Below are 24,721 nucleotides of genomic sequence, written 5' to 3' on the forward strand. Positions count from 1 at the left end.
ACACACACACACACACACACACACACATCTCAGGAGCCAAAATTGGGCTGCTGATGCTCTGGTTTTCCCCAAAAGGGCAATATATTAAAATAACCACTGTTAGCTATCACCATCCATTCATAAAAAATGGGGCATTTTAACACTAAAAGTGAAAAGAAACATAATCCTAGAATATAACTATAGCCCTTCAAAGGCAGTTGGCCATGTTCCATATATGAGCCATTTCTTTCATTCTGTCACAGGATGAAAACTTGGTCACTAAATAGTTCTGTTCCGTGTGTTAACAATGTCCCTACATGCTTTATGGTAGAAACTGTCAGCAGAACATGAAGTCAATTACACAAATCTAGGTTCTATTTGTTCTGTGACAATATAGAGCTTACTCTTTTCTCCATTGAAATAGAAAGTAAAACTAAATTCCTTTTTCCCTAGCTAGAAATCTGAAGGCAACATGGGTGGCCAGTAGCTCTATGGGAGTCACTGCGGAGCATGTACCGGCAGTGTCTCCATCAATATGCAAATGGCATGGGCTTCATTAGGTTGAACCAAGTGACCATTCTTGAATGGATTATTCAAGAGAGTCTACCCAGTGAAAGAGACCATGCCAGTCTTTGTACATAAAAATAAAAATTAAAAAGCACTAAGACCTTTCCAAAAAGAGATGAATTTGATCACCTCAACTTACCTTCTTCACTGACTGCCAAGAGCACCTCTGAACAACCAGCAAAGACACCAAACCCCAGCTTCTCTTTAGCAAGTCTCTGGTGAAGCCACGGTTCTGTGTGTTGCCCTACTTGAAGCCATTGTGTATGCAGATCACTAGATTGAAGCTATGGTCCTTGAGATTCATTTTTGGAGCTAACTGCACAGATCATCTAGTATCTTTGGAAAACTCCCTCCTGTCTTTGAGCCTTCATTCCTCCTCTGTAATGAAGGAATTGGAAGATTTCTAAAGAGCCTCCTGGTCTAATGCAGTTGAGTGATGCTGAACTCTTCGTTCATCAATCTATAATCTAACCAAAAAGGATTCTTTTCAGAGCCAGCAGCCTGTTGTGGCTATGGCTAAGAACAGAGTCGCAGAATCAAGTACAACCAAGATGATGACCCTGCTCACCAGCAGTCAGGGACCCCAGCGGTTCACTGTCTTATGAGTACAAGGACAGAACCTTGTGGGCGACTTGACAGCCAAGGAGACTAAGTGATGCCAGCAGTGGATGGGACTCAAGTTCACACCTTCCCAGAAGGCAGTGGGGATGCATTTCTAGAATCCCAGTGATCCTGGACTCAAGGACTCAAAAATACTGGGGCAGAATTGAGGCGGCGTGGACCCCAAAGTCCTCCATTACACCCCCGATTACAGCCATCCAAGACTCCTTCCATCTGAGAAAGAGTTGGACATGCGAACATCACCTGCCATGGGGCCTAGAAAGGGTAATACCATGAAACCAGGGAGCGATGGACTTGGTGTTCCTCTCAAAGCCAGCTCGGCGAGGCAGCTGTTCCTCCTTGAACCAGCGCACGATGACTTCTCTTGAGAGTGGACGCAGAGGACGCTCCCAGGTCCTGATGGGAAGAAAGAGAGTAAGGGAGGGCACGAATCAGAGGAGTGAAAGAGAATAAAGAACAGGGATAGGGAGAAGAAAGGGAAGAAGTTGCGTGGGAAGAGATGGCTTGGCAGATGAGGACACTGACTACCAAGTCACACCATGTGAGTTTGATGCCAGGGACCCACATGCAGAGAATTAACTCTCACAGGTTGTTCTCTGGCCTCTGTATGCATGATCTACTATGTGAATGTATAAATAATAAATAAATAAGTTTTCAAAGCATAGAAGGGGAGTCATTTCTGACTATACTCCCAGATTTGGAAAGCACATAGGAGTTTTAGCTCATAAATATCAATCATTTCTGCACCCTAGAAAACTCCACCTCAAAAAATCAAATAAGTGACAAACTGAGAAATGGATTTTGCCATAAGTTTCCCCTAACTTGGGGAGTTCCTAGAGACTGGTAAAGGGGACACGGATCACACAGCGAAAGGGTGGACTGGACAGCAGAAGAGAAGAAAATACCGTGGTCTTTCATCATATGTGAAATGCTTAGTCTGCTCCATAGTCATGTGTGAGTATTTAAACTTACTTCAAGACATGTTTCCTTACATGAAACAAGGCTGGCAGCACCGTGGGTCAGGCTAAAGGATGTGAAGATCTAAACATGGGTCACAGCCTGTGCAGGACCAGTGAATTTCAAAAGTACACAGCCTGTGAACAATGACCCTACTTGGGATGATATCTTTGCAGATTTTGGCTTCCCAATATAAAATTAACTTCCTCAAGATTATACACGCAGGGCCTGGTTAGTGACTGCAGAAAATTTTAAATAGCAATGCCCACTGACAGAGTCTCTGTTAACTAATAGCAAATCCACACAGCAGAACCCAGACAGTTTTTTTTTTAAAAAAAAAAAAGAGGAGAAATAAGGTGGTATGGGTTTGTTTGCTTTTTGTTTTGTTTTGTTTTTTAATGTTGGCCAGAACTCAAAGAAGCCCAGGGCTTGGGGTATGGTAAGGTAAGAAGAGAAGAACAACAAATGTCTACGAAGGTGCTGTGAGATGGTACACCAGGGAGGAATCAGAGTTCTCTATGAACACTATCTCTTCTCAGGCCTTCTAGTACATCATGAGGAAAGAAGGGGGAACGGGGGAAGGGGGAGGAGAAATGTGAAGCCAGAGGCAGCTCTTATTAGACTCTAGGCAAGAGGAGTGGGAGGTCACCAACAACCCCAAACTCAAATCAGTACAAAATTGGATAAAGCACACTATCTGAAGGGTAAACTGACTCTTGAACAATCCCTGGAGATGAGGGAGCCACAGGTGCTCAAGCCCATAGCTCCCCACCCCAGGGAAGAAAATTGTGCTGCCAGGATTGCTGAGGGGCCCTGAGATAAGAGCCAATCTCTGGGTCAGTCCAGACAGACAGACAGAACGTGCAGAGGCTTCAGGTAACCCTGTGCCTTTGACTTGTCAATCAAAGGTTGTTGCTTAAGTATCCTTGGCAAACAACCCCTCTATGGACACAAATGTGCCCACACTAATCTGCAAACCCGCTGTTCAAACAAAGAGCAAAGCAGCTCCATCCAGAATTAGAAAAAGCTGTAACCTTGCTTCCCAGCTACTGGGCTATATTTATCCCATCTTAGGCCTTTCATTGCAAGGTTTTGGCCAAGACCAAGGAATCTAACTATGAAAACATTTGAAATATCTGGATATGCAGATTATGAGGGGAATAGGATGTATAATTTTCTTCAGATTATCAAAGATTATGAGAATCCTTAACCACTGAAAGACTAACCCCAGAACAGCAAAGTTGTTAGAAAGGTCCCACCCTATTTCTGTGTTCTGTCCCATTACATAGATTGGAACACTAAGGCCCAGGAAGGGCAAATGATAAACAAGTAAGAAAGGGAGCCTGGACCAGAACCCATGGAGCTTGCTGCATGGGTCCACGGCCCATCCCAACACACCTGTCAGTTCCTGTAAGGGGCGATGATTGACTGGTGCATGGAAGTTGATGGCAGAGTCTTGCCTCCTGCTCATGGTTCTGACCAAGTTCTTGAAACATGGTGCTTAGGCCTGCGACTGTGCCCTTCTGGATGGCTCGGAGTGAGTGGCGCCGGTACTCATCCCGGGCTCGCTGGGCACGACGGCTCCTCTCTTCATCAGCCGCCTTGGATCTACGCACTGGGAAAGAGAACAGTATGGCTGGTCTTGACCCACAGCCCAAGCTGTACACTGGGAAAACACAGACAGCGCTGTACACAACTTACTTGGAATTCCACCATTTCCTGAAAGCTGACCACCCACAACACCATAGACTACAGGAGGCTTGGCTTCTGTAGGAATGGCAAAGCATGCCCAGCCCCCAGATTGTGGGGGTACAAGGGTCTTTTTATAACTGACACTCCATGGGCTATAAAACTCCAAGACACTATCCTCTCCCCAGCATTCTGCTTTCCACGTCCCTCAGTGGGGCTTTGACACAGCCAAGTAGGCTTGAGAAAGCTACTGTGTCTGTGTGTGCATGTGTGTGTCTGTATGTGTGTGTGGTGTGTCTGTGTCTGACTGTGTGTGCTTCTGTGTATCTTTGTGTGTGTGTGTATGTGCATGTCTGTGTATGTATGTATCTGTGTATGTGTGTGTGTATGTGTCTCTGTGTCTATGCATGTCTGTGTATATATGTATGTATGTATGCATGCGGATTATTTGTGTGTTTGTGTGTATGTGCATGTCCATCTGTATGTGTGTTTCTGTGTATGTGTGTTCATGTCTCTGTGTGAATGTGTGTGTGTGTATGTGTGTGTGTGAAAGTGTGTGTGTATGTATCCTAAAACCCATAAGATACATTTGGGGTTAAGAAAATGAAGCATGACTCTCTCCTCTCTGCTTCAGAGACAGCCTCATCTTATTATGCAGTGCCAGCCTTGCTCCTGAGACAGGATGGTGAAGATCAGAGTGAACAGATATGGCCGTGCTGGGCTTCTGGTTACCAAGGCTGCCTTTATGTCTGGTAAAATGGATATTTTTACCATCAATGACCCCTTCATTGACCTTAACAACAAGGTCTACATATTCTAATATGACTCGACCCATGGCAAGTTCAATGGCACAGGCAAGGCTAAGAATGGGAAACTTGACATCAACGGGAAGACCATCCATTGCCTTCTTCCAAGAGTGGAATCCCCGCCAACATCAAATGTGGTGCTGCTGGTGCTAAGTAGTTTGTAAAGTATACTGGTATCTTCACCACCATGGAGAAGGATAGGACCCAACTGAAGGACGGAGCCAAAAGGGTCATCATCTCCACCCCTTCTGCTGATGCCCCCACGATTGTGATAAGTGTGAACCATGAGAGGTATGACAACTCCCTCAAGATTGTCAGCAATGCTTCCTGCCACCAACCGCTTAGCCACCTTGGCCAAGGTCATCCATAACATTTTTGTCATTGTGGACAAACAATCTATGCCATTACTGCCACCCAGAAGACTAGATGACCCCTCTGGGATGTTGTGGCTTTATGGGGCTACCCAGGACATCATCTCTGCAAGACTCACAAAAGGGTATCCTGGGCTACAATGAGGACCAGGTTGTCCCCTGTGACTTCTACAGTGATGGCCACTTTTCCACTTTGATGCTGGGGCTGGCATTGCTCTCAATGACAACTTTGTAAAGCTCATTTCGTGGTATGACAACAAATTCAGCTACAGCAACAGGGTGGTGGACCTCATGGCCTACATGGGCTTCAAGGAATAAGAAGCCCTGGACAACCCACCCCGGCAAGGAGATGAGAGCAAGAGAGAGGCTCTCACCTGCTGAGCAGTCCCTGTCACAACTCAGCCCCCTCACAGTTTCCATCACAGACCCCCAGAATAATAGGAGGGGCTTAGGGAGCCCTATTCTCTTGAATACCATCAATAAAGTTCATTGTACCCACAAAGATAAGAAAGGAAAAGAAAGGAAAGGAAAAGAAAAGAATAAAGACAAGTCTGAACAAAGCCTACTGAAGTCAAGGGCTTCTGCCAAAATCGGTCATCCTGGAGTCCGATTGCTTCTTGTCAGACCTCTACCTGCCGCTAAAATCCAAGCATTCTCACTAGAGAGCTCTGGAAACTGGTCCTGGAGTTCAAATTGTGAAAGAGTAATGATTACTCTGGCTCTGTCAGACCACTTCCCTCTCCAGGAATTAAAATCTTACTTCACCCATTCATAGCCAGCTCCTACAGCATTCTAGAAACTGCACCTTGTCAATATTTGGAGGGCACAGGTAAGTTGCTCTACTCCTCAAAGACAGTTTTGCCTCCACAGGTGATCAGGAGGCTTTTTGGAGAAAGTGGCATCATTCAGGTCCAAGCACACTGTCTATACCTACAGAGGCATTTACAGAGTGGTGTCATGCCCAGAAGATCTTCTGCATTTTGAGCTCCACAGGGCCAGGTTCTTTGACCCACTCATTGCCAAACTCCAGAACAGAGTTGGCAGACAGGATACTTTCCAAGTCATTATGGATCCAGTATGCTGGGTAGATTGGTCCTGGGTAAAGTGCTTGCCATCCGCGCATGAAGCTGTGAGGTTCATGCTCAACATCCTGTAAAATGTTGGTATGGTGGCATGTGCCAGAAATCCAGCTCTGGGGATGCAGAGACAGAAGGATCCCTGAAGTTCACTGGCCAGCCAGACTTACTGAATCTGTAAGCCCCAGGTTCAAGGAGAGAGCCTGTCTTTAAAAACAAAGTGTAAAATGGAAGACATTCAAAGTAAACCTCTGGCCTCAGTGCACGCGCACACATGCACACACACAGAGTCATGTATGCCCTCACATACACATACAGAATATTTAATGACTTTAAAAAGCATTTCATGGTTTGGCTCTGCATTTGGCTCTGGGCTGGATAAAGAGAAGACATGGAAGCAGACCTTCCTTTCAATCACTCTGACCAAGCTGGAGAAAGGACAGATTAATATCACCAATCCTAATGAAAAAGGTCATGAGTGTCCTTAGAAGAAGAAAAGAAGGAGGAAGAAGAAAGAGAAGGAGGAAGAGAAGAAAGGAGTAGCAGCAGCAATAAATAAATTACTATGAGAGTTCCAGGTCCACAATGTCCATAATGTACAGGAACAAGGGCTGTTAAAGGAGAATAAGCCTGCAACTGTGCTGTGGAGGGGTCTGTTCCCACCGGAACTGTGCTGTGGAGGGATCTGTTCCCACCAGAACTGTGCTGTGGAGGGGTCTGTTCCCACTGGAACTGTGATGTGGGGGGGTCTGCTCCCATCGGAACTGTGTTGTGGAGGGGGGGTCTGTTTCTACCAGAACTCAAGCTAGATGTGGGACCTTTAAGAGAGACTGCAGTAACTTTTGTAAGCCTTGATTAATTTTCTCATCAATGGATGAGTTTTTGGGAAACAAATGGTTAAAACAGATCACCCCCTCCTTTGTTCCCTCTCTGTTTCTTCTTGCTCTCAGGCAGAGAATAAATTTGGTTTCTTTGTGAACTGCCAAGTCTTGTGAATTACAGTGAGAAAAAATGAACAAGACAGTATGGAGAGATCAAAGCCTTTCAAGAGAAACGGAGAAGGGAGCTCATTCCAGGAAACAACTGTGGGTTTCAGTGACCCAGAGACTCATCTGTAGGCCTCAGGGAGCAAGAATTCTGTGAATTCTGCTTTTACTGTGAGCAGAGGATCAGACAGAGTCAGAAAGCCCAGGACTGACTTCAGGGTCATTAATACACAAACAAGTAACTTCACAGAATTTACAGTCCCTAAGAGCAGGCGGTAGAGACAGACAGACAGACAGACAGACAGAAGTTTTGCTTCTGAATCCCTGTCTTGTATGTAACACTATGATTCTTTAGTTCTTTTCCCCTGAACAACAGACAGTGCCACCGTTAGTCTGAGGACTGCCACCCCACCAGGCTATTCCAGAATCATCCTGATGGCATTCAGGGCTCCCATTCAGTTCTCCAACATTGAAGAAATACAAAATGTGTCTCTTTTCCCTCTTGGTAGACTGTGTGCAAGTGGCCACACAGCTCCAGAAGTGCAAAGAGGCAAGAACTAAAGGGGTTCCACTACCTCAAATAACGTGCTGGCCAGGTGTGGCGATACCCTCCTATACTTCTAGGACCCTGGAGGCTGAGCCCAGAGGATTGCAAGCTTTGGGGCAGCCTAGCTCTATTGCGAGACTCTGCTTCAAAACCCTGAATGAATGAATGAATGAATGAATGAATGAATGAACAAATGGCATAGTCAGACAAATATATTTAGTTATCTACTTGTGCCAGATCTAAGTGTTGCACAGGGCTAGCGCTTAATACTAAGCAAGTCACACACCGTACAACTTCAGGAGACCCAGCTGTAATGTTTGGCTCTCAGAGAGCTTACAGCCCAGTGGGCACTAAATAGTGGAGCTGTGGTGGGGTGTGCATTGGTCACCAGCGACCCCAGACATGGGTAGTCTCGGGAAGCAAGGAGAGGTCTAAGCTGATGCCTGGTGGATTCACAGGATTCAAGCAACAGTGGCCAATGGAAGGGAAATTTTAACAGAGTGGGCTCAGAGGCCAGAGGGAGTAGGCGTGCAGCATCCCTGCAAGGCAGAAGTACCAGAAAAGACCACTTAGATGGCCAGTAACTCCTGGCTTATGTGTTCTTATGTCTTGAAAGATAACTGAAAGCCACTAGCGGGCAGAGTTCTGTCTGCACGCTAAAGAGATTGCTTTAGAAGAGGCAGGAAAACAGGAAGGCACGGAGCAAGGAGAATGGCTGAAGCAACAGCATATAAATTCAGAGAAATAAAAAGGCAGAATCTGTACAATTATGTTGGATTAGTAGTAGTAGTGTTAGCTTGGCTTTAGTTATGGGGTGGCAGAGTGGAGTGTGCGTGTAGAAGTCAGAGGACTTGTGGGAGGTAAGTTCTCTCTTTTTTCCTTATGGATCCCAGGACTTGGGATCTTCGGCCTTGACAGCAATTGCCTGTACCCGCTGAGTCAATCATAAATTCTCTGGGTCAGTTTTCATGCTGAGAGTGGGAAGAAGGAAGAGATCTGATGGCCAGGTTCCAGTCCTTTTGGAAATTACGTTATTGATTGATTGGTTGGTTGGTTGGTTGGTTGAGTGAGTGAGTGACTTAATTTTGTGTGTATATCCATGTGTATGATGTGTGTGCATGTGAGTGGGTATATATATATATTAGTATATATACAATAATATACATATATACTAATATATATATTAATATATATATATATATATATATATATATATATATATATATATATTAGTCTCTTTGAGATAGGGTCTTTCTAGTTTGCCCTGGACAGCCTGGAACTGGCCATGTAGACCAGGGTGACCTCAAACTCATAGACATCCACCTGCCTCTGCCCCCCCCAAGTGCTGGGATTAATGGTGTATGCCATCATACCCAGCATCTCTCTGTGATTTTAAGTACAGAATTAACTGTCTATAATTATTTTCCTGCCTAGAAAATGAGGGCTTCATGTGGTTGCCTTGAGATCACAATGAGGGAGCAAACAGAAGGGGTTTGCTCAGAACCTGGCATAGAGCTACGCATTAAATGTGTCCAGAATGCCTACTGGATAGACTGTGTATTCTGGGGACTGAGCACACCATTAGGAAAGATTCCATTTCTTGGGGTGGAAAGAGGACTGATTAGTGGAGAGGAGGGTAACGCCTTGGTAGAATCAGGAGTTCCCAGCAGGGAAATAAAAAATGAACCTGTAGAAAGACTAAACTCCTTTGCCTCTGGAGAGGCTATATCAAGGGTATCCCTTTTTTTTGGGGGGGGGGGTAGAGACAGGGTATCTCTGTAGTTTTGGAGCCTGTCCTAGAACTAGCTCTTATCGACCAGGCTGACCTCAAACTCACAACGATCCACCTGCCTCTACCTCCCGAGTGCTGGGATTAAAGGCTTGTACCACCACCACCCTGCCAAGGGTATCCATTTTCAAAGATGTCCTGTGACTCAGACTGCTGGAGCCATGACACCTGCCTAAACCTGTGCCTTTCACAATAAATATTATGAAGACTGAAAGGCAAGCATTCAAGTCTGGGAAAGCAAGTGAGATGCGCCCACAGTTCAGGGGGTCTAATGAAAGGGACTTTCTCAGCCTCAACCCAACAACTTCCTTCTTCCCTCTAGCACAGCTTCACCCCTGACAACAGAACCATGTGGAGACCAAGGCTGACTCCTGGATCCTTTCATGATCCAAGCTCTCAGGCTATGTGGATAGAGCAATGGCTTGCCTGGGGAAAGTTAAATAAAGCCCAGGGATTGGTGGCCAGCTACATAGGAGGGGGAAGCCCAAAGAGAGTCTACATTGGGTGTTCAAAAGTTTAGATGAACACTAGTCAGAGTTTTAATACTGAAAAAGAACCCAGAGTTGGGATGGTCTCTGCTTTATGGTGGTCCGATTTATGACGTTTTTACAAATGTAATAAAAATCCAGTCAAAACTGCACTTCGAATTTTGACTCCCAATCTCTTCCCAGGCTAGCTATATGCACATACACCTGCATGCATCCATGCATGCAAACCTGCACAGCATGTGCTGTGCTGACACTGGTGAGTGGCAGTGAACCGCAGCTCCCGCCTAGCCAGATCCAAGCAGACCACAACTGGCAGCCCTCGGTGGGCTGTGCTGATGAGCCAGGACGCTCTGTAGTTTAGGGTTAGGATTGAGGTCAAGATTCCAACTTCAAGCTTCAGAGACATAACTTTCTTATAAAATGAGTTTCAGCTGTGGCTATATCCAAGGAATAACAAGGTATTGGTAATTACTCTTGTCACTGGGACCAACATCCTCCTAAGAGGTGACTTAGTTGAGTTTGAGGACACGGTTCATCCTAGTGGATTAGATGGTGGAGGGAGCCTAGGCAGCTGCACTCACTGCATCTTGCAGTTAGGAAGCAGAGAAATGGCTCCCACTCTGCTGACTTTCTCTTTCCTCTGTTCCTCAGCCAGGTACCACTTACATTCACCATGGATCTGATGTGCGATGCCCCTCTGTATGCTGTGAATATGTTTTATTACCATTGGTTTAAAAAGAAGCTGCTTTGGCCTATGGCAGGGCAGAATATAGCTAGGCAGGAAATTCAGAGATATGGGGAGAAAGAAGGCGGAGTCAGGGAGACACCAGCAGCCGCTGGAGGAGTAAGAAGCCAGAGCATTACCGGTAAGTCAACGGGGCACATGGCGATGCGCAGATTATTAGAAATGGGTTGATTTATATGTGGAGCTATCCAGTAAAAAGCCTGAGCATCTGGTAATTAATATTAACCCTCAGAGTGGTTATTTGAGAATCGGCAGGCGGTAGAAAAGCCTCCAACTACATGGGTCTTTCAGTTAATCTTCTTTGAAAAATCAAGCTTCCCTGCAGGAATCAACCATCACACTTAGACACTCCATGCAGAGGATACCAAGTTGTCTTTTTTCCTTCTCCCCCTTAAATTCTAGTCCACAGTCTTCTATGCTCCAGCCCACCTCTGGTCCAGCAGCGTCCTCACCAGCTCCTCTTGGTTCAGCTTGCCCCAAGCCTCTCACAATTTAGAATCGCCAACGTCCAACCGAGGACCCAGACCCACTTCTTTGTAAGAGGGAAGGAAATGGAACCAACATCACCGGGCCCTTGTGCCAGGCTTTATGAACACTTTCCTCAGGCCGCTCTCTTGGCAACCAGGCATGGAGTGAGGCACGTAGGAGGTTGATTTGGGGCCATAATCCAAAGTACACAGTCAGAGGCCCCAGAGTGACCACAACTCCTACTCAAGGTGGCCAAACCTCATTACATTTTAACCTCACAGAAGCAATACTAAATGTCTGGGTTCTATGAATAATTTCATTTGCTGGATCCTCTCAAAGTCTCTGACCAACTAAATGATCTCCAACTCCACGCCCCTACAAGCTCACAGTTGAAATCATTATACACACTGCCCTGGCTGACCTATCTAGAGGGTTTCAGAAGCCAGACCTCCAAGATTTGAGCTGAGTAACTAACGCTCCGCTCGAGTGATACCGAGAGCCACCCTTCCCTTTTTTCTCAGTTGGAGAATTTAATTTGACTGTTTTATCAAAACTGCTGCTCCTGAGAGATTAATGGCCCACTATATCTTTCAGATTAAGTTAATTGAGTGCAGAATGGATTGCTAGATTTGAATGACATGCTCTAAGTTCAGTTCCTCATTCTTTAGGAAAATATGAAATGAGAGCCCGCAACCAGAGAGCCTGAATTGTCACATATTTCCAGCTTCCCAGAGGTATTTCAGCTACTACACAGCACACCGAGCTACAATCAGGCCGTTCTCAGAGGACAAGGGTTCCAGTCTCCACCCCAAGTGCTCTGAAGAAGCACTCCAGCCTGAGTCCTTTCTCTTCATAGGACAGGAATAATCAACCTCACAGAATGTGCTTGAAGTCATTGTTCAGAGGTCAAGCTATCCAGCCAGTGCTCCCCGCAATGACATACTATGTTTTTAACATAAATGTTGCCTTTCCTCCTTCTTCCACTTGCCTCTTCCTCTATTCTGAATTTAGATGAATGGCATCCTCTCTAACTTTCCCCTTTAGCTTCCTCTGTAACTCATCTTTCCAGCCTTGTTTTTCATTATGGTCCAGGACGTGGCTACATTGTGACTTATGCATACTTTGTCAACTATAGATACACCTCAGAAACAAAGTGTCTCAGGGCTGAATTTATGACAGAAAGAAAGAAAAAGAAAGATAGAGACAGAGGTAGGATAAATATAAAGGGTATCAAGAATAAAGGTGAATTAAGAACCTCTAAAGATGGGGCTGAAGAGATGGCTCAGAGGTTAATAACATGTACTGTTCTTGTAGAAGACTGGAGTTTGGTTCCCAGCACACATCAGGTGACAAACAGCCATCTATAACTTCAGATGAAGGGGATCCAACAACTTCTGCAGACACACACACACACACACACACAGAGAGAGAGAGAGAGAGAGAGAGAGAGAGAGAGAGAGAGAAAGAGAGAGAGATAAAGAGAGAGAGAGATAAAGAGAGAGAGAGAGAGAAATATTTTGAAAAGAACCTCTGACCGTTCTCTCTTCTACAGGCAATAAGAACACTGCCAAATGTTCAGAATGGACTTTCTCACAATATTATTGAAAGTTAATAAAAGCTTGAAAAAAACTCCAGGAAGCATTTATTCAAAAAACAAGGGTTCAACCCAAGTGAAGATACTAAATTTCCACAAACAACCCCCAGAACTAGATGGGCTCACTAGTAAATTCTACTGAATGTTTAAGCACGAATTACACATTTTCACAAGTCCCTCCCAAAAGACGGTGAAAGTAGATGCTCTCTAACTCATTCACTGACATTCAGACTACCCTAAAACCCAAACTAGACTGTTAACACCATAAGAAAAGCACAGAATAACATCTGTCATGAATATCGATACAAAAACCCTCAGAAAGCTTCTTCACACCAGGACTGTGGCATTGACTGAGATGGCACATGCCTGGTGTGGAAATATAGGACACCAGCTTAGATTCCTGGTGTCTATGGAAAAGGTAGGCATGGTGGCATGTACCTGTCATCCCAGCACATGGCCTGAGGGGTACAGTCAAGATCGAAGGGTTCACTGACCAGTCAGACTAGCCAATCAGTGAGCTCCAGGTTCATGGAGACCCTGTCTCAAAAGAGAAGCAAGAAGAATAGAGGTGGACACCCACCATCAGACATTAATATTCACCTTCTACGTGTACATGTGCACACACACATATACAAGTATGCCCTATGCTTACATTTTCTTTCTGAGGTGATAAGATTTTATATGCTTAGATAGTGGGAGAACTGCAGTTTTGTGAGTGTACTAAAAAAAAAAATGCTTAATTGTAAACTCTAAAATGATGAATTTGGTGATATGCAAATTAATTTTCCGAAAAGATCCATTTAATGAAACTGGCATATAGTCATATGGTCAAGAAGTACTGAGAAGCAGAGCGCTGCCTAGCCAGAGGTCTCCCACCTCTCCATCCTACTGCAGGCTTTCATTGCAGTACAATATGTAATGCAGACTAAAAACACCCACACCCCCATGCAGCCCCTGTTCATCGTCTTCCTGACCTAACAGATTCACACACAATGCTGCAAGGGTCCTGCTCTCTGGCACTGGTCAAGCATGTTTACTACTTTGTTTTTACTGATGCTTTGACATGTCACACTTGTTGCTGTTGGAGGGCTGTCCCTCCCTCCCAAGGCCAGCCAGATACTAGCTGTAGGAAAGGTTCTACCTTTCATAAGCAAACCATCCGAACAGAAGCCACTGCCTCCAGTGAGAAGCTTTTACACCAGGTCATGACACCTGGACCAACATCCATCTGTCCTAGTTACCTTAGAGGCCAGACAACTGGAGTCAGTGCTGACATTCAACAACCCATTGGAACCATTCACATCAGCCAATCCCAAGGCTGTGCATCTTACTTTTCCTGCAGTCACAACAAATAAATATTCCTGCCTGAGCCTTACCCTCACTCCAACACCTCACTGACCCTGATGCCTCCTATGTGACCATGCCTTGTGTGTTACTCCTTGGTGTCTAGGCTCTGTAAGAAAAGACATCTTAAGAGTCGTATTGTGTCCACATGGCACACATACTTGGGCTCAGCAACTCCTAGGCACTGTTAAAATGTTACCCTTCAAACCTGGCTCCTCTTTGTTTTTCCTGCTTGACTGCTTGCATCAGATACTCCCTAGAGTTTCCATACACGATGTGTCTTAGCTTGCAGTGCCCCGTTGTCACTGTGCCTTCGCACATGCTGGCCTCCATCTAAAAGGGCTCTCTTTGGAGATATAGAAACAACTCTATGGTTAAGAATGCTTGCTGTTCTTGAAAGGGACCATAGCTTGGTTCTCAGCACCCATGCTAGAACATTCACAGCTACCTATAATACCAGCTTCAGAGCATCTGACATCTTTTTGACCTCCATAGGTACCCACATGCACATATACATACACAGACACACATACACACATGCATACACATAAAAATAAAAATCATCAGAGTACTTTTTGCTACAATTATTCCTAAGGTACCAACAGGGTTCACTTCATACACCCCCTCGGAGCCCACCAGGACAGTCAATTCTGTGTTCCACCAGTACTTGCCACATTTCTCCTTCAAATTCATGTATCTCTCTGTGCTGACTGGAAGTACCTCTAACATACGGCCTGTAAGTATCAATATCTGAAGTCCCATCAAAGCAACTTTGAGATATCATCTTACACCTGTCAGAATAGCCAATGTCAAAAACACCAATGATAGCCTATGCTGGAGAGGATGTGGAATGAGGGGAACACTCATCCGTTGTTGGTGGGAATGCAAACTTGTGCAGCCACTGTGGAAATCAGTGTGGCGGTTTCTCAGGAAACTGGGAGTCAACCTCCCTCAGGACCCAGCAATTCCACTCTTGGGAATATACCCTAGAGATTCCCTAACATACTACAAAAGCATTTGTTCTACTATGTTCATAGCAGCACTATTTGTAATAGCCAGAACCTGGAAACAGCCTAGGTGCCCCTCAATAGAAGAATGGTTAAAAAAGGTGTGGAACATATACACATTAGAGTTTTACTCAGCGGTAAAAAACAATGACATCTTGAATTTTGCATGCAAATGGATGGAAATAGAAAACGCTTTACTGAGTGAGGTAAGCCAGACCCAAAAAGAGGAACACGGTATGTATTCACTCATAAGTGGATTCTAACCATAATTAAAGGTCTTTGAGCCTATTATTCGTGATCCTAGAGAAGCTAAATAAGAAGATGAACCTGATGAAGATTATTTAGCTATCCGCCAGGAGGTAGGAAATAGACAAGAGTCCCAGGTAACCTCGGGTGCATGGGGGGGTGGGAGGGTTGTTGGAAGGGGAGAGGGTTAGAGAGAAGGGAGTAGGGGAGGAATGGGGAAAGATCGGGGAACTGGGGTGGGGGGAAGGAAAGAAGGATGGATATGGGATCAGGCAAGTATATACCTCAACTAAGGGAATCATTTTAGGGTTTACAAGAGACTTGATTATAAAGGGGATCCCAGGTCCAAGGAGAGATCCCCAGATCATTCTCTGGACAGAGGAGAGGGTGCCTGAACCGGCCTTGGCCCACAACCATACTGATGAATATTTTGCATGTCACCATAGAACCCTCATCTGGCGATGGATGGAGATGGAGGCGGAGACCCACGTTGGAACACTGGACCTAGCTCCCTAGGTCCAAATGAGAGGCAGAAGGAAAGAGAACGTGAGCAAGGAAGGCAAGATCAGAGGGAACCTTCATCCGACGTTGGATGGCGATACAGACGGAGACCCATATTGGAACACCGAACTGAGCACTCCACGGTCCAAATGAGGAGCAGAAGGATAAAGAAAATAAAAAAGTAATCAGGACTGCGAGGGATGCGAGCACCCACTGATACAAGGGGACTGATATAATGAGAGTTCACCAAGGCCTGTTGGACTGGGATTGAACGAGGAAGTGATCCCACCAGATTCTCTGAATGTGGCCGGATTCTCTGAATGTGGCTGGCCCAGAGCCTTTCTGAAAAGCCATTGACAATGACACTGGGACTTGCTTCCTCTGCATATACTGGATTTTGGCGCTCCAGTCTGTTTGGACTCTCACCTTCCCTGGACATGGAGGGAGGGGGGAGGAACTTGAACTTCCCACAGGGCAGGAAACCCTGACTGCTCTAGGGAATGGAAAGGGAGGAGGAGAGGGAGTGGGGGGAGTGGGAGGGTGTTGGGAGGAGGGGCTGAAATGGAAACTTTTATAATTTAATAAAAAAAAAAACCAATATCTGAAGTCCCCAGAACACAGCTGTGGTGGTTTAAATGAGAATGCCTCCATGGGCTCTTATGTTGGAGTGATTGGTCCATAGTTAGTGGAACTGCTTAGGAAGGATTGGGGCATGTCTTAGAGTTTTATTGGTTAGAGCTCCAGTGAAAAGACACCATGACCGTGGCAGCTCTTATAAAAGAAATCATTTCACTGGGGCTGGCTTACAGTTCAGAGGTTTGGTCAGTTATCATCATGGTAGCAACCATAGTGGTGTGCAGGCAGACATGATGCAGGGGGTATTTGAGAGTTCTACATCAGGATCCACAGGCAACAGCAAGAGACAATGGCTTGAGCCATTGGCATCTGAGACCTCAAAGTGACCTCCTCTAACTAAGCCACACCTACTCCAACAAGGCCTAATAGTGCCACTCCCTCTGGGCCTATGGGGGCCAATTTCTTTCAACCACAGGAGGTGTGGTCTTGTTGGAGAAGGTGTGTCACTGGGAGTGTGTTTTGAGATTTCAAAAGTCCATGCCAGGCCCACATATACACATTTTATATATATATATGTGTGTGTGTGTGTGTGTGTGTGTGTGTGTGTGTGTGTGCATGTGTGTGTGCATGTGTTTGTGCATGTGTATATGTCTGTCTCTCTTTCTCCTCTGACCACGTCTGTCTTTCTTTCTGTCTGTGTCTCTCTCTGTCTCCTCCTGTCTCCCTGACTCATTTTTCTTTGTGGATCTGTGGATCTGTCTCTATATCTGCCTATCTCTGTCTGTCTCTGTCTGTCTCTGCTCTGCCCCCACTTCTTCCTGCTTCCTACCGGTAAGGATTTAAAGCTCTCAGCTACTATTCTAGCACCGTACCTGTTTGCTTCCTGTCGTGATGGTCATGGACTAACACTTTGAAACTGTAAGCAAGTCCTCAATTAAATGCTTTCTTTTATAGGAGTTGCCTTGGTCAGGGTGCTTCTTCATAGCAATAGAAGGGTGAGTCAAACAACAGCAAAGAGTCAGGAAATTATTGCCCATTGAATAAATGTAACGTTTCATTCTTTCATGGGAGACATCTCCAGGGCCGGTGCGTAAACTCCTTGAGTGTGCAGCCCTTAGCCCAGTGGGGCCATGCACATGGGTAAAGCCTTGGGGGGGGGCTGAAATGATGGTGAGGCACAAGCACAGGGGGGAGATCTGGGTGGGGAAAGTGGGGCAGGCCCGGGACATGGCTCAACTCACACTGCTCTTCCCACTCGCGCTCTTCCTTCTCACTGGCTTGGCAGTGCAGCTGGGCCTGCTTCAGGGTCCAGTAGAGTTCTTTGGCTCGCTGCTCCTCCTGGAGGCGAATCTGTTCTTCTCCTCGCCTCCTCTCTTCTTCCTCTTTCCTCTGCAAAATTATTGAGACAGAATGGCATTCGAATGGGGAACTAACCGCCTGGGGGATTCTGTAGCTAGTCAAGCTGAGCTGTCTGGAGGAGAATGACCAGCAGCCACCATTCTACTCCTGGTCCTTACACAACTGAAATGTGATCATCACACTTGGTAAGAATCAAATGGATTGGCAGATTGAAGTAAATTTTATTTGCTGTTTTGCAGCACATGGGATTGAGCCTAGAGCCTTATTTTTTTTTCTGGCTTAATAATTGCTTTATCTTAAAGAAGAATACTGAAATTTCTCAAACTCCTATCAAGTACAGTAAACATTCTCTAGATTAACCCACATATGAGTTCTTATAAACACAGTATTACTTCTTTTTCAGAGGGACACCCTTTTGGGAGTCATTTTCCATTCTTCTATGGGTGGTGTAGGCTGCTTCCTAGATACCTCTCCGCCCATACTCCAGGACCCTCCTCTGAACCTTCTCTGAGACAGAGCCCTGTTTCACCGGTAGCTGCTTTCCCTCTGTAGTCACTTATCTCAGGATACACTGAGCCACTTTCTGAGTGTTTGCCTGAAAATATTGCTATGCCAGCCTCTCACTCAGCTACTAATTTAGCTGAGCACAGAACCTGATTAATTAAAAAACATTGCTACCTTGTCTTCCAGCATTGCTGGCACTTCTTCATCCGCTGCATAGGGGACTTGTTTTCTCCCTGGATATCTGCAGAGTCTTCTTACCATGGGTATTCTAAAGAATTTTCTTTTCTTTCCTTTCCCCCTTTTTTTGTTCTTGTTTTTATTGAAAATAGACTCTTCTCTTTTCCAATATAACCCAACCACAGTTTCCCCTCCCTCCACTCCCCTTCCATTTCCTTCAGAAAGAAGCAAAACATGGCCCACTGAATCTATTAAGCAGGGCTTATATGGGTTCAGAGACTGAAGAGGCAAGCACGGGACCTGCATGGCTCTGCACGAAATCCTCTGTGTATGTGATAAAGCTGTTAGCATGGTGCTTCTGTGGTACTCCTAACATTGGGAGCAGCTTTATCTCTGACTCTTCGGTATGTTCTTGGGACTCTTTTTCTCTTATTGAGTTGCCTTGTCCAGCCTCTATATGAGGGCTTTTGCCTTTTTATTATTTTTTGAGAGGGGCGGGTGTCTCTGTATAACAACAGTCTTGGCTGTTCTGAAACTCACTTTTATAGACCAGACTGGCCTCAGTGATACTTTGTCTTATACTATCTTGTTTTGTCATGTTTGGTTGTCGATTCTACAGCATTCTCAATGATGTGCTGAGGGTTGTCTGCAGGCTAGAGTCCCGTGTCTGCCCAGTACAGTACTTCCCCTCTGCCTGGATGAGTTTTCTCACTTCTCTTTCTATGGGACTCCCATTGTCTAGTACCAGGCAGCCTGAGTCAGCCTCGTAAAGACTCCATCTTTTCTCTCTTACTTTCCACGTCTTGTCTTTTCTTGTTCTGCCTCCTTGTTGAAGTCGCTGATTCTCTCTTCCAACTGCTTCACCAGTTGTGAGCTGTTTTCTTTCCGTTGTAGTATGTGTGATTTTTTTAAGCCCCCATTCTTATTTGCTCACTGCCTCCTTCATGTGGCTGCATCCTGTATTTATTTCAGAAGTGTGAGAGCCTAGCTCTCTGAAGATTGAGGCCTTTGTCTTTCTCCCTGCTCTGGCTGAGACCTATTTCTTTTGTGTTCGGTTGCATTTATTTGACTTTGTGCCTGCCACTTCTAGAAAAGGAAGGCTTTCTTCAGATAGTCTTTCCCTGTCTGTTCACAGTGAAGAAGAAAGTCAGACTTGAATGGGAAGTTGAGTATATAGCCAACCTCACTGAGAGACGAGTTTCACTCTGTAGCTATTACATAAGGAACCAACCATTTCTTTGAAGAACGAGCAGGTGGAAGGTTTTGGGGCTCCTTTCTGTAAGATTATCCAGAATCTCCTATTGTCCCTGAGTGGTATCTGACCAGGAGCCAACAGTGAGCAGGCTGCAGACAGAATTGTCCTTAAATCCCCTGACCTAAGCCTCATGCTTTATGCGAAGTCATGGTTTGAAGTGACTTATTTGTCAATTTCTTCCTCCGGTTCCTTTCCCAGCGGATAGGAGAGGGGCAGCCCTTTCTTCCAAGGCCAGACAAGGTCCTGTATGAACTCTGGTCCCTTTTAATTTGTTTTTCATGTTCTCTGTTTCTCTCTCTATTATATGAGTGAGGACACAGTCTGTGTCCTCAACTGTGTGGAACAGCAGCTTTCAGGCTGTGCTAGCCTTGAAATACTGCGTTTTCTAAAGCAAGGGTGTTGGTGGTTGTTTCTTTAATCTTTGCTTTTTGTTCTTTTTATTTTTGGGGGGCCCACCACTCAGCTCCCAAATAAATCACACTGAGACTTATTCTTACTTATGAATGCTTGGCCTTAGCTTGGCTTGTTTCTAGCCAGCATTTTTAAAAATATCTTGTCTACTTTTCGCCTCTGGGTTTTTAATCTTTCTATATACTACATAAAGGTATATATATATATTCTATATACCTTTTTTTTACTTCTTACTCTGTAGCTGGCTGTGTAGCTGGCTGCTAATGTCCTCCTCTTCTCCTTCTTTTCTTGCTCCCTTGGTCTTCTCTTCCCAGATGTCTCCTATTTATTCTCTCTGCCTGCCGTCCCCGCCTACCCTTTCTCCTGCCTGGCTATTGGCCGTCCAGCTCTTTATCAGACCTATCAGGTGTTTTGGACAGGCAAAGTCACATAGCTTCATGGAGTTCAACAATTACAAGATAAAAGAGTACAACACATTGTTGCATCATTAAACACATGTTCCACAGCATAAACGAATGTAATACACCTTAACATAATATTCCACACAAGAGTTTCTTATTACATCTTTAAAGCTTAATTTGTATGCATGTTTATATGGGGGGGCACATGCATGACATGGCACTTAGGTAGCGATCAGAGAACTGTTAGTGGGAGATGATTCTCTTGTTCCGCAAGGTGGATCCCAGGGATGGGATTCAGTTCCTTAGACTAAGTAGACAGAGGGCTAAGCTCTCGCACCATTCCCAAAGGACTGGTTTTGACCTGAGTTACTCTAGCCTAAGCCTAAGTGGTAGGATAAGACCACTGTCTTAGAGTTGCTATAGCTGGAAGAGACACCATGACCACAGCAACTCTATATTACAGAGAAGACACTTGGCGTGGCAGCTTATAGTTCAGAGGTTCAGTCCTTTATCAGCATGGTGGGGAGCATGGCCGCATGCTGCCAGATGTCGTGCTGGGAGCTGAGAGTGCTCCGTCTTGTAAGCAACAAAAGTCAACTGACTGTCACACTGAGGGAAGTGCACCAGGCTTTTTCTTTTGGGTCACCAACCAGCTCCCAGATCATGACACGGAGACTTACTATATGTTATAAATGCTCGGCCTTAGCTTAGCTCTTATTTTAATCTGTTTCTTTTTATCTATGTTTTTGCTTCAGGTATTTTTGCTTTTATTTCTATTTGTCCTACTTTCCTGCTTCTCCTGTTTGGCTGGCTGGCTTCTGGCCCCAAGCATGCCCCTCTCTTTCTCCCTAGTTCCCTTCTCCTTCTTCTCTTTTGAGAGTTTCTCTAGATTTCTCTTACTACTTATTCTCTCTGCCTATCAGCCCCACCTATCCCTATCCTGCCTAGCTATTGGCCATTCAGCTTTTTATTAGACCAATGAGGTGCCTTAGGCAATGCACCTTTACATAATTAAACAAATGCAGCAAAAACAAATGTAACACATCCTTACATCATTAAACAAATGCAGCATATACAAATATAACACACCTTTACACAACTAAAGTAATATCCCACAACATAAACAAACACACCACGTTAATTATCTAGTTAAGATAATATTCCAACAGGAAAGCTAGAGCAAAAGAGACCTCAAAGTCTGCCCCCACAGTGACACACCTCCTTCAACAAGGCCACGCCTCCTAATGGTGCCACTCCCTTTGGGAGCCATTTTCTTTCAAACTATCACAATGACATTAATAACATTATAACTTGTTTATTCAAGTAAACAACCACCATTGTGAGACACAAACTGATAAATAATGTATTTGTACCAATAAGTTATCACACATGTATATATGTGGAATCATATTGGAAACACCATACATGAGTTTATTAATCACACCAGATGTAAGTCTTTCACCTTCGACTATAAAGAGGAGTATAGAAGACCAAGATGTAGATGCATAAAGATCACCAACCAGTCACTTATCACAAGTTTCATCCTAAAAAATTGCTACAGCAAAGGACTTCTTCTGCCTTTGTCCACAGGCTGAACAGCTAAAGCAGTTTCTCTTTCCTAGGACATGTGCCCAACTGTAAAAGAACGTTCAAAAGTGCCTGCTACCTGACACCTGACTACTCTGTGCTTTGAACAGCTCTACAGCTGGGGCTTGTAAAACTACTAGTCAGGTCCTTTACTGAAACTTTCCCTTACATCTACATAGCCTCTTTGACCTCCTCAAAGCCAGTCTTAGAATATGCTTACTACTCTGCCTTGTGAAATGCAATGTGTTAATAGTAATAATATTAAAACAAAAGAACCAGGGGTTGCTATTGGCCATGTCTATCAAGTGAAATCAATATATAGAGCTCTCTGAAGGAATGAAGAAACATTTGTGCTCCTCCCCTTTGACTACAAGACTTAGAACAATGGTCCCCAAGAAACTGGAATTGTCAGGAATCTCACACTAGGAGAAGGAGTCTGGTATGAAACACTGAGGAACTGGTCTGCCATCACACAGTTCTGACAACATGTCAGACCTCCTTGCATGAAAAACCAGAGTAAAGGCAACAATGATGGGTCAATAACAGGTAAATCACACCTTAACCAGGACTACTTAGCTATGCATACCCTTGACCCTCTGATTAAACCTAAACCTCATGTCAGGGCTCTGAGAATGGACTGGGGACCATTTCACTAAACTCTGTATTTGCTCCTCTTCCCAGTGTAGCCACATCAGACAAATCTCCTGTCTCTATTTATTACTATTAGTTGTCTGTTTAATCAGCCTATTGAGGATGAGTGGCCAAGTTCAACTTGGTAGAGCTGCCAGACCCCAGGCTCTGATCTTAATAATTCTGGTAATAGTAGTAGTTGGTGAATTAAAGTGAACAAAATTGATGTAGCTTTTGAAATTAATTGTTATTCAATAAATTGTGGGTTTGTGGAAGGATACAAACAAGTTCACTATGTTTCTTACACAGCTCATTAGTGACAAGAAGGTTAAGCAGATGTCCCAGTAACTCCAGAATTCATTTTCATGGAGTCAGATTAGCCTGCAGCCCAGTGGCTTAGCTCTGGTTCCAAGAAGGTAGTAGTCTGATAACAGACATACTACTGGCCAATATAGTATTTTTTTCACTAGTTCACAAGAGATTCAGTTGCTGGGACAGAGCTAAAAGGCTGGTTTTAGGTGGCTATAATTATTAATAGAGACAAAACGATTGTTCACCTTCCCTGCACACCCGGGAGGCAGCCCTATCTATCGTCCCACTGCTCCAGGTTCAGACCTTGACTTGATATCTTTCCTTCCTACACATCTCTCTCCATTATGCCTGGCAGCTCAGGCCTTTCCCTTTTTACTTCCCACTTCCTTCTGGTCGAAAGGAGGAATAGATTCAATATCATGAGGACAAAGCAGATGAAATGATGGTAGACAGGTTCAGCTGCTCCACAAGAAGAACCTGCAGGCAACCTCACGTCTTTAATACCATTTCTGTAGTATTTGGTGCCTCCAAATCCTGGACCTCTGGGGTTCCGGACTGGGCCCACTCACTGCCTGCACCCTTCCTACACCTCCACTGAATTTTTGAATGTCTTGCCTCTGTCTTGAGATTTTCTCATATTTTCTCTCCTCTCTCATTTTTTTCTGTTCATATGGTATGCAAATTTTTTCTAGGTTTAGGTACTATATTAATGACTTAAAAAGAAAAAGGTAATATAACTGTAATTCTTAATCCTTTATTTAAAAAAAATAGCATTTTGGGGGGCTGGAGAAATGACTTAAGAGATAAGAGAACTGGCTTCCAGAGGACCAGGGTTCAACTCCCAGAACTTCCATGGAAGCTCACAATAGTCTTTAACTCTAACTCTGAGGAACCCAATGCCCTCTTCTGGATTCCATGGGCATTACAGTCACATGGTACACAAATACACATGCAGATAAAATACTCATACACATAAAATAACAATGGGTAGTGGTGACCCACACCTTGCTAAACAAGGCAGGTGGATCTCTGGGTTCTGAATTCTGAGGCCAGCCTGATATACAGAGCAAGTTCCAGGACAGCCAAGGCTACACAGAGACACCCGGTCTTGAAAAACAAAACAACAAAACAAAATAAAATAAAAAATTACTGACATTTTGTTGCTGCTGTTGCTTCTGAAATGGTTTGGATTGAGAACTTTTCTCCAGTAAACAATTTGTACATCTAAAAACATCATGTGATCCATTCTTTAAGAATTTAGAGACATAAGCTAACTGACTTTATTAAAATTACTGAGCATCTGTGAGACTCACAGGCCTACTGTGGGTGTAGTATGAGAAGCAGGGTCCCCGTTCACTCAAGAGTTTACCTTCTCGTGGTGATAAAACCAAACAAATAAGTTAAAGTTCAATTAATTTCACAAAAGAATGACTAGTGTGTATGAGCATGTTTGGGAGACTACCATAGCTATGTGACCAGAAGAATTGTCATAGGGGAGGGCATGTGGTCTGACTCCCAAGTTACAAGCAGAACATAACCAAACGAGTTCAGGGGAAGAAATTTTCCAGACAGCAGAATGGCCTAGGAAAAAGTTCATGTGTTACAGAACACATCAGCCTATAACTCATTGTGGTTGGAGTGGAAAAGTCAGAATTCTACAGTGAATATGCTTGAGAGACCTTCTGTCACACAGGAGACTGCTGCAATAAGATGCTGAGATTAAGGGAG

The 24,721-nt window shown here is 44.5% G+C and overlaps 1 protein-coding gene across 1 annotated transcript in view; it reads right to left on the minus strand.

The window, feature by feature from the left end:
* The window catches only part of Sh2d4b (SH2 domain containing 4B), an 82,835-nt gene that overhangs the window by 22,527 nt on the left and 35,587 nt on the right, over positions 1-24,721 (minus strand). The window contains exons 4-6 of the mRNA XM_087906278.1: positions 17,599-17,746; positions 3,523-3,739; positions 1,439-1,563 (exon numbers count right to left, since the gene is read on the minus strand). Of these exons, the coding sequence (XP_087762404.1) occupies positions 1,439-1,563; positions 3,523-3,739; positions 17,599-17,746 (490 nt within the window). The remainder of the gene's footprint in view (positions 1-1,438; positions 1,564-3,522; positions 3,740-17,598; positions 17,747-24,721) is intronic.

The sequence above is a fragment of the Myodes glareolus genome, chromosome 5, assembly GCF_982192425.1.
Source record: "Myodes glareolus chromosome 5, mMyoGla1.1, whole genome shotgun sequence".
NCBI lineage: Eukaryota > Metazoa > Chordata > Mammalia > Rodentia > Cricetidae > Myodes > Myodes glareolus.